Source organism: Camelus ferus, chromosome 3 (assembly GCF_009834535.1).
Source record: "Camelus ferus isolate YT-003-E chromosome 3, BCGSAC_Cfer_1.0, whole genome shotgun sequence".
NCBI lineage: Eukaryota > Metazoa > Chordata > Mammalia > Artiodactyla > Camelidae > Camelus > Camelus ferus.
Genome location: NC_045698.1, coordinates 91,201,881 through 91,214,577, shown reverse-complemented (window position 1 = coordinate 91,214,577; position 12,697 = coordinate 91,201,881). Strand labels below are relative to the sequence as shown.

The window sequence follows — 12,697 nt, the reverse complement described above, 5'->3', positions numbered from 1 at the left end:
GGGCCAGATCATGAACAACATTGTGGGCCCCACAATTCCATAAGGAATGTGGACTTATGCTTTGAGCAGTTGGGTACCAGTGAGGGTATGTTAGTTAGGGTCCTCCACCTGTTTTTTAACAGGTACTAAGACAGGGTTAAACATGCAGGGATTTTATTATGACTGTGAGAGAGATGAGAAAGAGAGCTGGGAAGGGTCGAGAAGGTCCTCAAATTGTGGTGCAAATCTGACCTTGAGTGAAAGAAGCAAAAGGTTGAGTGGACGTATCCCAGCCTGCCACGTGCTCCAGGGAAGGTTTGATAAGGCCATGGATGAATCTTTGAGTGAAGATTGGTTGTCAGAAGTGACCCATGTCTTGCCAGAATGGACCAGCTTGTCTTACTATACCTGCTGTGTTCAGTCATTGGCTAGGAGCAGCTTATGGGATATGTGGCCTTGCACAAATTTGGCAGTGAATTTAAGTACACAGCAGCTGGGGCACTTGGTCATTTGCAGATCTTATAGCTGGAGAGTTTTGTGATGCTTTCTCAAGGCCACCACAAAGAAGTTTTTCAAAACATAGAAACACGATCAGATCAGATTTGTATCTGCCAAAGAACATTCTAATTACATGAGCCAGTGGGATTGAGGAAAGATCCACATTAGAAGGCTGCTTATGATGATCGAAATGACAGATAATGGGGACCTAGAGTAAGATTGGGTCAGTGAGAATAAAGAGTTGTTGAGAGAAATAGAGTGAACAGGACTTGGCAATTAGAAGAGGTGAGGGGAAAGTGTGAATCAAGGGTGGCACTTAGCTATCTGGTTGTGTAATTGCATGGATATTGGTTCCATTCACTGGTAGAAACATAAGAAATGGAGAACTGTTGATTTTAGGTTTAGCCATGTTGAATTGGAAGTACTGGTAGGATATCAAGTGAAGATACCCATTATACTTAGGGAGATAGATGTATTGTGGTAGCTGCTATAACATTAAAGTTAATGAATGTATAATAATTTGGAAACAATAAGAGGTTTTTTTCTCACTCATGTGAAGTCCAAAAGGGTGTTACTCATTGATAAGCAGTTTTCCTTAAAGCGGTGTTTTAGAGGTGCAGTTTCTTTCCTTCTTGGAGTTCTACCTTTTAAGCATGCAGACTCCAAGGCTGTGCTCAGCTGCACCAAGCCAGTGGAAAGGGATTGCATATATCCACTTCAAAACCACCTCAGCTTGAAAGTGATAACACTTTTGTTCACATTCCATTATTGGTAACTAATCCTATGGCTTCACCTATGTATAAGGAAATTTGAGAAATACAGTCCCTAGCAGGGTCGCGGCTTCTGAGAGACTGCTTCATACTATGAAAGGGAGAGCACAATTATTTTTTAGATTAGTAGCTGTTTCTACTATGAATTTGAGAATTATTAGCATACAAATGATAATCTAAAGTAAAGAATTAATGAGAAGGAAATATTGTTGAGGATGGGATCCTGGGGAATGCTACCTTTAAAGAAGTAGAGGAAGAGAAACATGTAAAGGAGCCTGAGGGGGAAAAAAAAACTTAGAATGTGTTATGAGAACTGAGGGAGAAAAATTCAAAGTGTAATGTAATCAGCATCAAATATGATGTAAGGTAATATAAGATAGTATGGACTGCACTAGGCAGCAGGAAGGCTTTTGGTGGCCTATGTGAGCAGTTTCAGAGGGGAGAATAGAAGCTAGAGTTGAGGAAAGACTCAGAGGTTAGTCTTTTTTCCAAGATGTAAGCAGTGGTCCTCAAACTTTTTGATCTCAGGACCCCTTTACACACAGAAATTACTGAAGACCACAGAGAGTTTTTGTGTATGTAGGTTACATTTGTTGATATATACTCTATTAGTAATTAACATTCAGAAAATTTAAGAAGTATTTACTATTTCATTACAAAATAACACTAATGACCCCTTTCATGTTAATATAAATAACATATGTTTTGAAATAACTATTTTCTAAGAGAGAAAAACTTAGAAGAGTGGCATTGCTTTATAGTTTTGCAGATCTTTTTAATGTCTGACTTTATAGAAAACAGCTGGGTTCTCATATTTGCTTCTGCTTTCAGTCTCTTATAATATGTTGTTTTGGTTGAAGTGTGTTAAGAAACCTAGTCTTACATAGATACATAGATAGAAAAGCAACATCCTCACAGACCCCCTGAAAGGGTTGCCTTGCACCACATTTTAAGAACTACTGAACTATAGAATTAGATATACGGGGAAAAAGTCGAAGAGTTCTGACTGCATTTAAATGTTGATGGAAAAGAAAGTTATAAAGGAGGTTAAGGTTTGAGATAGAGGTGATATTGGTAAAGTAAGATTTTTGAAGGTTAGAGGTAGAGGTGATACTGCTAAAGTGAGTTTTTGGCTGACTTAGAATTAGCTTTGGAAGGGAGGAAGGGCGGGACTTCATGGGATTTTTCACTAAGTCCCTGCACTTAGAGAGGCTCAACTAATGTTACGTGTTGTGACTGTTCAGGTAGGAGGAAGGCAAGGATGGGTAAGAATTAAGTCTGGAGATAGCGTGGTAGGAAAAGGAGAGTTCCCATTTGGTGAATTTTCTCTACATACATATACATATGCATACTGTAGGAGACAAAGTCACACGCTGAGAATAAGGAAGGGGTGGTAGAGAAGTTTAAAGAGAGCAGATAAATTTTGAAGTATCTAGGAAAAATTGAAGAAAGAGAGCTGAGCAAAGAAACATGGAAGGATTACTGCACATATATTATAATTATAGAAACTCTTGTTATAGAAAAATATCTACTCGCAATTTGAAAAATACATTTGTCACTTTTTTAAAACAGAAAAGCCCCTATTTAGGCCATTTTGATTAAGCATAATTAACAGGTAACTGAGCTGCTTGCTTCCAGGCTGTAATGTTACCCTCTCTGGGTCTTCAGACTCTTCTCTTGGTCAAGTGTGTGGCAACCACTTCTCTTGGACAGCTGGAAGTCTCGCCCTGACGGGCTGCACTAGCATTTCTGCTTCCACAGTGGCTGACCCTTGTTCTAGGAACTTTGGTTTCTTCCATTACTTTGTAAATTATCACTAGTTTAGAAAAACCCATTTCATACTTACTTGTCAGTAGATCCTCTTTTCTCTATTTGCTCTTTGTTTTATGTTGTGTTCTATTTTTCCAGCCAGGTGCTTAGGTGGTTTTCTTCTTACTGAAGACTACTGTAATCTGTAAACTGACTTTTTAAAAGATAAATTTATTTGACAAATGTCAAATTATATAGATAACATTACTGTGCTTTTTTGAGTCTTTAAAAACATTATTTTAGATTTAGAAAGGATTGAACGTTGAAAATAATATTTACCTTGTATAGTGAAAGCTTATTTTTATTGTTATATATGAATTTATTATTAAATAGGCGTGAAATTGTTATGTTTGATATAGGCCATGACCAGAGGGAAACCATCATGTTTCAAAAATGGGAACCCTGCTTAAATTATTCTTACTTAGTTTAAAAGTTTCCGTCCATATCTGTTGGTCTGCTTTTTTGCTGCCTTAGCTCACCTTTTATTCCTGACCCATTTTGGCTTCTCTAACAGCCTTCTTTCATATGTATTTTGCGTTTTTGCTGTGTAGGTCTTTCACAGTTCTGCAGCCCCAGGCGGGCATTCTCTGAACAGGGTCCGCTCCGCCTGATCAGGAGCGCCTCTTTCTTTGCAGGTTTGCCATGTGCTGTGTGGGTAGACTAGTCGGTGTGCCCCAGCGGCTCAAATCCATAGTAAAGCTGTGGAAACAAGAGAGTAGAGAAATGCAGTTGTGGAAGGTGTGGTTAAGAAAACACTGCTTAGGAAGTGTAAGAACTTACTATCTTTCTACTGAATATGTTCTTGAAGTTTTCAGAAACTAAGTTATCAGTTGAATTGACGTTTTTATGAAATTTCAGTTTGTCATTTCTTATCTCATTATGTAATAATGATTTTAACTTCAGAATTCTGAACCAAAATGAATTATGAATATTATCTCTTGTAATACTGGTTGGAGTTTCTAATGTGACAACTATCTTGTTTCCATGGCTGAGTAGCTTTTGTATCATAGTTCATCAATTGCAGAAAAATCCTCTTACTGTAAAACTTCTGATCTACACTATTCCATAAGAATGATTTCTCTTGGAGCTAAGATTTAGATGAACAAGCACCATTATGTTCTGTAAAAGTCATATATGAATATGTTTGTTTATATCATTAAAATATGGGTTATGGAGTGTGTTCATGGCTTATTTATCCAGAAGTTGTATCCAACTTCTTATTTTAATTAGTACTTATTATCCTTACAAATATGAGATATAAGCAATGCATATATATTATAGAAAATTGGAAAATAGGAAAAATAGGCAAAAAATATATTATCTATCTTATCAGCCAGAAATAGCTTCCTTTAAAAAAAACAAAATTGAGATTATACTGTTTAGTTTACTTAAAACTTTTAAGCATATATTTCTATAGGCAGAATAGTATCATATACCATCTTATACCAGTCACTTAGTCCCAGCAACCATCATTCTTACTGGTCAGTAGCTTTTTCTTTTTTCATTTACTGGTATATTATGAATATCTTCCTATATCATCGAATATGCTTCTAAAATACTTATTTTAGTCATACCTTGCTTCTTTAGATATTATATCATAGATTATTTTCATATTATATGTCAAATCATCAGATAGATCTTAAAGCTTGTTCAACTGAGTAATAGCTCTTGGTGTTGGGTTTGTGCCATGCTATTGAAAAAATAAAGGAATGCAATGAGATGAGCATGATTTAATTTGCTATTTAAAAGGAACAACATCAACCTGAATAGCACTGATAAATTTTATAAGTCACAGTTTTGTCTTGATTCACAGTTCACAGCAACCCAATGGACATGCCTGGAAGAGAGCTGAATGAGGACAGAGACAGCGGCATAGCACGCTCTGGTAATGACAGGTTCATGTATTAATCCAATTTTTGATGAGATCGCTCAGCTGTCATTGATTTCCTTTTTTCCTTTGCCTTTTGCGCTCAATTTTATGTACACAGTTTATTAGTATTGATATTAGGCTTACAAGAGAATTGTAGAAACAGCAGAGATAAATATTTTAAATTAAAATTTTTTGTGTTGAATATTAAATGTGCCTGGTGGAGCATGGCCTGGGTGGAATACATGCTGATTGAGGCTTAGCCAGCATAAGAAAATAGTATTGTTCAAGAGACTGCTTAGATAGCGTAGTAGGAAAAAACATGTTTGCTTATATCTGCTTTATGCTAACTAGAGTTTAACGTGTCAGACTGTCTCTTGCCCAGAAAAGTTTAGGCATTTTAAAGCAGTGTTACATGTATTTCTTTCAAATTAGGTTCTCTTCCAAAATTCGTCTGGCAAACTTTTATTGAAAAATGCTAGGGATTGAAAAAAAAAAAAAGCCCATATTCTGCCCTTAAAAGACACAGGTTCTACTGAGAGAATAGTCAAGAAAATCATCTGTTGTAGTTCACTGTGAAGTGTTCTGTGATAGACCTGTGCATAGAGGTTCAGATAAAGGGCTCCTAACTTAGTCTGGGCAAGGGGCAGGCTGTCAGGAATGCCTTACAGAGTTTTGATACTTCAGTTACATCTTTAGAAATAAATGGGAGTTATCCAGGCAAAGGCATGGGGGAAGGACATTTCAATTAAAAGGAAAAGTGTTTATCAGGATCCAGAAATCAGCATAAGAGAAAGGAGTAATCTTAGGTTTGAATTATTGTTAGATTTGAGAAACTTTATCCACTGTGATTATGTACATGTGTTGTCATATTACATGGCTCTGCTATCTAAATTGTTTACAATTCAGTTTTAAGTGTAGATGAAAAGTTCAAACTTGCCAGATACTGTAATCACTAGGTATGTGTTAAGAAATGCAAGAAAAAATTTCAGATATGCTTGATCCACCCTAGAAAAAGGGTTAGCTATCTGGTTTTGAGGAACAAAAAATGAAAACCTCAGCACCTGATTCTGATGGACAGCTAGAGTTGAGAATTATTACTCTAATATGAAAAATCTGCATCTTTCCAATAATCTCACCTTTCTTTTTCTAGTTGAGTTTGTTATTTTTGTTGTTAGGAACTAACCTAGAGTGTATTTCTTTTATACTCTTTGCATCTATGTAATCTAGAGATTTAGTTTTCTCTTCTGTGGCATGAATTTAATTCTCATTATTTTATCCAGGATTTCAGAAATGATAAATTAATATCTCTATAGTTCATTTTCTTCATCTGTAAATTGAAAGGTCTGGCTAGATTGAGCTATAAGACTTCTTGAAGGTATCAATTTTGTATATGCTGTTTAAGTTAATTGTGTATTTTCTTCTTTCTAATAGAGTTAGAAAAAATAGTTATTTTTAACCATAATTTAATAAAAATATAGCTCTTCCAAATTTACAGTAATACTTGATTTTTCACACAAGCATACCTAGATTAATTATACATGCTAAATCTGAGACCACAACATTTAATAATACTAATTAATAAAATGTGGTCTTTTCAATAAAGTGGTCTAGAATTAATTCATTGCTGACCTAGATGTTTGCCTGGCACATAAAGCTCTCCCCTTTATCATTGAATTTGTCATAGATAATTCAAATGAACAGATTCTCATAATGATGGTCTCTTAGCTTTCAGTTCTGGTGTCTAAAATAATACATCATCTGGCAAGTGTCTTTTTATAGGTGATAATTATACTTCCCTTTTTGGCTACTTTACAAAATTTCAATATGTGTTTATAATGATGAAGATGGGAATCTAAAATATTTCTAAATAAAAGTAAGCCCTTGATGTCTTTTCCTCTTTAGATTCAGGGGGGAGATGTAGAGGATCTCCAGCCCAAGGAAAAATAAAGAGTTGTAGCTTTTGACACCCTAGACAAGAAACAGAGATTTTGGGTTGTAAAGCAGAGCTTTGAGAAGAGAGTAATATCTATACTTAGGGGATTGCAGCAATTATAATCAGAGTGGACTCAATTGGAATGTGTCTGTCATTCCTTAGAATGCTCCAGAGAGCAATCTGTAGTATTTACCCTTTTTGGGGGGGGGGGGGAGCTTGATAGGTATAGTCATAACTCTTACTAAAAAAGTGGCCAAGCCTTCAGAGGTGACTACCTATGCACATGTGATCCATGAGTACTTAAATGACGTCTTCAAATGGCATTCAAACTCTTATTTTCACATATAGCTTTTGTTCCTAAAATCCAACTGCTGCATTAAAATTGAATTGCATCATATTTCCTTTAAATTAAGGACTAAGGATTCAGCTAAGCTAGGAAACAGTCTCATGGGCAAACAGATAATACTTTATTTCAAAGTAGCATTTTCTTCTGGGGTAGGGGTGCAAGGCTAAGGATGTCAAAAGGGGATTGTATCAGAATTGCTTGCCAACACACTTTTAATGTGTGATTTTTTGGGGGGACCTTGCTCCAACAATGATGTGATTTTTAAAATGGAAATTTTGGAGCTTCATGAAGCAAATTGGAAAACTTGAGTAACCACTCTTAAATTTGTTACAGAGAAATTTGTCCTTATGTTTAGTTATTATTGTCGTCCTATTCATTGTACTTGTTCTTATTCTGACTTGACAGCATCTCTTAGCAGCTTGCTTATTACACCGTTTCCCTCTCCAAACTCCTCACTTACCCGAAGTTGTGCCAGCAGTTACCAGCGACGATGGCGACGTAGCCAAACAACAAGTTTGGAGAATGGGGTATTTCCTAGATGGTAAGTTGGAACCTTCAGTTTACAACAAAGTTGAGTAGTTCCTTAAACACAATTTTGTATGTCAAGAGCCTGGGCTTGTATTTTGTATATTTTAAGTCTGGAACTGGAAACTTCAAAAATGTATTACATTTTAAAAATTTGTGGTAAATTATGCATAGCATCGAATTTACCATTTTAACCATTATTAGCTATACAGTTCAGTGTCATTAAGTATTGTCACATGGTTGTGCTGCCATACCGTTCATGTCCAGAATGCTTTTTCTTCCTAAACTGAACCTCTGTATGCGTTAAACAATAATTCCCCAGTTCTCTCTCTCCTTATCCCCTGGCAACTACTAGTCTGTTTTTTTCCTCTATATATTTGACTTTTCTACATACCTCAGATAAATGGACTCATAAAATATTTGTCCTTTTATATCTGCTTTATTTCACTTAGCATGCCTTCAAGGTTCATCCATGTTGTAATATGTATCAAAATTTCATTCTTTTTTTCCATTGTATATACATACCACATTTTGTTTATACATTCATCTGTCTATGGACATTTGGGTTCCTTCCACCTTTTGGCTATTATGAATAATGCTGATATAAACATGGGTGTACAAATACCTTTCAGGTCCCTTCTTCAAATTCTTTTGGGTATATTCCCAGAAGTGAAATTTCTGGATCACACTGTAATTCTAGTGTAAGTTTTTGAGGAATCACTGTGCTTTTCTCCACAGCGACTACACCATTTTTGCTTACATTTCTTCTAGAAATACACAAGAATTCTAATTTCTTCACATTGTCAACAGTAGTTGTTTTCTGTTTTTTTTTTTGGTTTCTTGTTTTTGTTTTTTTTTTTTTTTTACATAATAACCATCTTTATGTGTGTGAATTGGTATCTCATGGTTTTGATATGCATTTCCCTATGGCTAGTGATGTTGAGCATATTTTCACATGCTTATTGGCCATGTGTATGTCGTCTTTGGAGAAATGTCTATACAAGTGTTTTTCCCAATTTTTTAATCAAGTGGTTTGTTGTTGTTGAATTGTAGGAGTTCTTTATATATTTCTGAGTATCAATCCCTTATCAGACATATGCTTTGCAAATATTTTATCCCATTCCATGGGTTGCCTTTTTATCCTGTGGACAGTGTCTTTTGATGCACAACTGTTCTTAAGTTTTGTGTAGCCCAGTTTATCTACTTTTTGTTGTTGTTGCCTGTGCTTTTGGTGTCATAGCCAAGAAATCATTGCCAAATCCAATGTCATGAAGCTTTTACCCTGTTTTTTGCTAGGGGTTTTTATAGTTTTAACTCTTCTGTTTTGGTCTTTGATGTATATACTGCATGTTTTGATATTCCTGATTCCTGATATTCCTGATTCCTGTTTTTTTTTTTTTTTTTTTTTGGCCACTTAATTCATTCTTTTTTTGGGGGGGGGGGTAGGGGAAGTAATTAGGCTTATTTATAGGTTGATTTATTTATTCTTAGAGAAGGTACTGAGGATTGAACCCAGGACCTCATGCATGCTAAGCATGCACTCTACCACTTGAGCTATACTCTCCCTGCCAAATTAATTCATTCTTGAAAGATCTTTTTTCAGTCTGTGTTAAGTTAAAAAAAAAAATGATAAAGCTTCCTGTTTTCTTCTTTACTCCCTTTATTCTTTCATCTTTGATTTCACTCCTGGAATCAAAAGGAGAGATAAGTAGATTCTAGAACAGTGTAGGGATTATATGAGACCTCACCTATTAACCTGATTCAGGCTCTTTTAAGTTGGTTATACATTGGGATTATCTACTTTTTTAGCAATTTATAATTGGACAAAAATGTTTCCAGTCTGATTCTATTAAAATTTCTTATAAAAATGTGAGCATAAAGGAGTAGCCAGTAGATTTTTCAGAGAGATACACAATTGATATGCATTTTTAGATTTACCTTTTAAAACACTGAAAGACCTTTTAGCTTACCTACATTTAGTTAGCAAGAAGGTTGAATTTGTGACTTCAATTATTTTTATAATTTTTTAAATTAAAAAAACATTTATTTTTAAGGTCTATAGAAGAAAGCTTTAATCTGTCAGATGAAAGCTGTGGCCCCAACCCAGGAATTGTGAGGAAAAAGAAGATTGCAATTGGGGTAATTTTTTCATTATCCAAAGATGAAGATGAAAGTAACAAATTCAATGAATTCTTTTTTTCACATTTTCCTCTCTTTGAAAGCCACATGAACAAATTAAAGAGTGCAATAGAACAGGTAAGCATAGTCATGTTTATGGTTTGTTTATATTTTTTATTTTCCTTGGCATCTTACTCTCTTGCTTAAACATCGTGTTTATTCATTAGGCAGAAAAATTAACAGGCTCTGTGCAGGTATCCTACAAAGTTAACTGGGAGATGCAAAGTAGACTTCAACTTTTTTAATGAGCTTACTGCCTAATAAAAGATCTAAGACTTATTCAATAAATAAGTATTTGAGGGCTTATAATGTGTCTTAAGACACTATCCTAGCAACTGAAGATAAAATGTGAAAAAAGCAACACTCCTGACCTCATGGGACAGCAAATAAACAAATTAATATATAAGATTTTAGATAGTAATAAGTGCTATGGAGAAAAATAAACCAGAGAAAGGTTTTTAAGGAATGCTGGATGGAAGGATTGCTAATTTTTGTAGGATAGTTAGGGAGGTTTCTGATAAAGTGACATTTGGTCCAGAGATACGGAGGGAGTTAGCTACAGCCATCTGAGAGAAGATTGTTCCAAGTAGGGGAAAGGAGCAAGCCTAATGCTTGAGCAACAGTAAGGAGGCCAAGGTGGCTGGGTTAGAAGTGGGACCAGATCCTCTAGGGCCTTATAGGATTCCATTGTAAGGGTACTGGCATTTATTCTTCAGAAGGATGGGAAACCGTTGGAGGGTTTTGAGCAGAGGAATGACATTATTTATGGGAATCACTCTTAACTGCTAGTACAGAATAGATTTCTAGGGACAAAAGTGGAGTTGTGGGATTAGTTTTAGGAAACTGTTGAAATAATTCAGGTGAGAGATGGTGTCTGCTCAAACCACTTTGGTGATGGAATTGGTGAGAAGTGGTTAAATTCTGGTTATATTTTGAAAATAGAGCTAATGAGATTAGCTGATGGACTGAATTGGGGTATAAGAGAAAAAGAACCATAGAGATTGACTGGAGATTTTTCATTTGAGCAGTAAGTAGGGTGGAATTGCCAATACTAAAATGGGAAAGCTACAGATAGAACGGATTTGGCGGAGGAAGAGGAACAGTTAGTTTGAGATGTGTCCTGGACATCTAAGTTGTTATGAGTCTAGAGTTTAGGGGAAAGGTCCAGGCGGACAGTCACCAGTGTATAGATGATATTTTAAACCATGAAACTGATTGAGGGAGAGAAGGGAGGACAGGAGATTCTAGGCCTGATTTGTGGAACACTTCAACAGTTAAAATTTGAGGAGTTGAGAGCTAGCAGAGGAGACTGAGAATTGGCCTTTCAGAATAGTAGGAGGAAAAGCAAGAGAGAGTACTTTTTGAGGTGAGCCAAGTGAAGAAAGTATTTTAAGAAGATAGGAGTTTTTGATCAGTTGTGTCAAATGCTGCTGATTATGTAATAAATTGATGTAAAGTAAGAAAATAATGAATATAAAATAGAACATAAGGATAACTAAAAAAGAAGAAAAAGCAAGGTTTTTTAGAAGTTCATTGGAAAGAAAAATGACTTCCTAATGGGAAGATGTTTCATTTGCACTGTGTCTTACAGGATGTATAAGCCTTTATAAACATAAAGCTTTGAAAATTGGAGATAGTAGGATAGCAAGAAAAACTGATAACCTTGCCACCCAAAGATTACTCATTAACATTTGCTGAAAGTTTTATCAAGGCCTTTTCTGTGCGTATTATATTTTTACTTAATTGGGATTGTGCTGGATCCGTATTGTTTGAATTATGTGCCTATTTTGAAAATGTCATCATTGTTAACATACATTTCTCATGTAATTATAAATGGCTCTTAATTATATTTTATAGTAGCTTTCCTTAATTTAAGTAATTTTTATATTAGGCCATTTCTGCTTTTTCACAATTATAGCTACACTATAGTTAACATCTTGATGAATTTTCCAGACTATATTTTAGAAGAGAATCCTGTGAATCAGTGGGTATTACTAAAGTTCTTAATCCCTGTGACAGTATGTGGAAGAGAAAGGATACAAAAAGGAGTAGTGAGAGGTATGGCTAGCAGAGTTAATGGGGACCGGGTCACAAAGAATCTAGAATGCTTGCCAGAAGTTTTGACTGCATTTTTAAGGCTGCCTTCCAATTGTGCTTTAAGAATATTATTTGACAGTATGTTTAAAAGAAACTAGTAAAAGAAACTAGAGATGCAAGGCTAATTAGAATGGTCCAGAAAGCAGAGGATAAGTTTCAGTAACTTAGTGGTGCCTGAGGATTGTCTGCCTCTAGGGAATACACTTTATTATTCACATTAAATCTGTTAAAAGACGGATAGATCATTATGAGTATCTTTTTACTGAACAAATGAATAAAATCCATTTTCATTTACTTTTTTAAGAAGTTCAGTGCTGGTGACATTTTCTTCAGTTTGCTACTGTCTCTTTGGAAGTCTGTTGTTGCCAAAGTCAGTACATGTAATATTTAGCTAAGTGGCTGAACTGACATTTGAGTTACTGGGAGAGGTGTTTAAGCCTTGTATGAAATTTGAAATAGTCAGGCACTAGAGAACTCATTAAAGGTGACTTTTTAAATGTTTTAATGCTTTGATCATTGTGCAACCTAAAGTGCACGTTGCAGTGCTTATTTAGTTGCCTGAATGTTCAAGTGTAACATCTCATTTCTTACAAAAGTAGAAAGATAAAGCTGAATGAATGCTTTCATATAAATGAACAGAATTTAATTTTAAAAGGTCTACAGTTGTTAATTAATCATAGAATATAGTAAAT

General features: G+C 35.2%; 1 protein-coding gene across 3 annotated transcripts in view; it reads left to right on the top strand.

Annotated features, from left to right (window-relative positions):
* FNIP1 (folliculin interacting protein 1) overlaps positions 1 to 12,697 on the top strand; it is a 111,824-nt gene that overhangs the window by 65,699 nt on the left and 33,428 nt on the right. For 2 of the 3 annotated variants that reach the window (XM_032476651.1, XM_032476653.1), the window contains exons 7-10: positions 3,608 to 3,691; positions 4,870 to 4,941; positions 7,611 to 7,746; positions 9,785 to 9,986. In XM_032476651.1, the coding sequence (XP_032332542.1) occupies positions 3,608 to 3,691; positions 4,870 to 4,941; positions 7,611 to 7,746; positions 9,785 to 9,986 (494 nt within the window). The remainder of the gene's footprint in view (positions 1 to 3,607; positions 3,692 to 4,869; positions 4,942 to 7,610; positions 7,747 to 9,784; positions 9,987 to 12,697) is intronic. The other variant, XM_032476652.1, reaches the window with a different exon arrangement.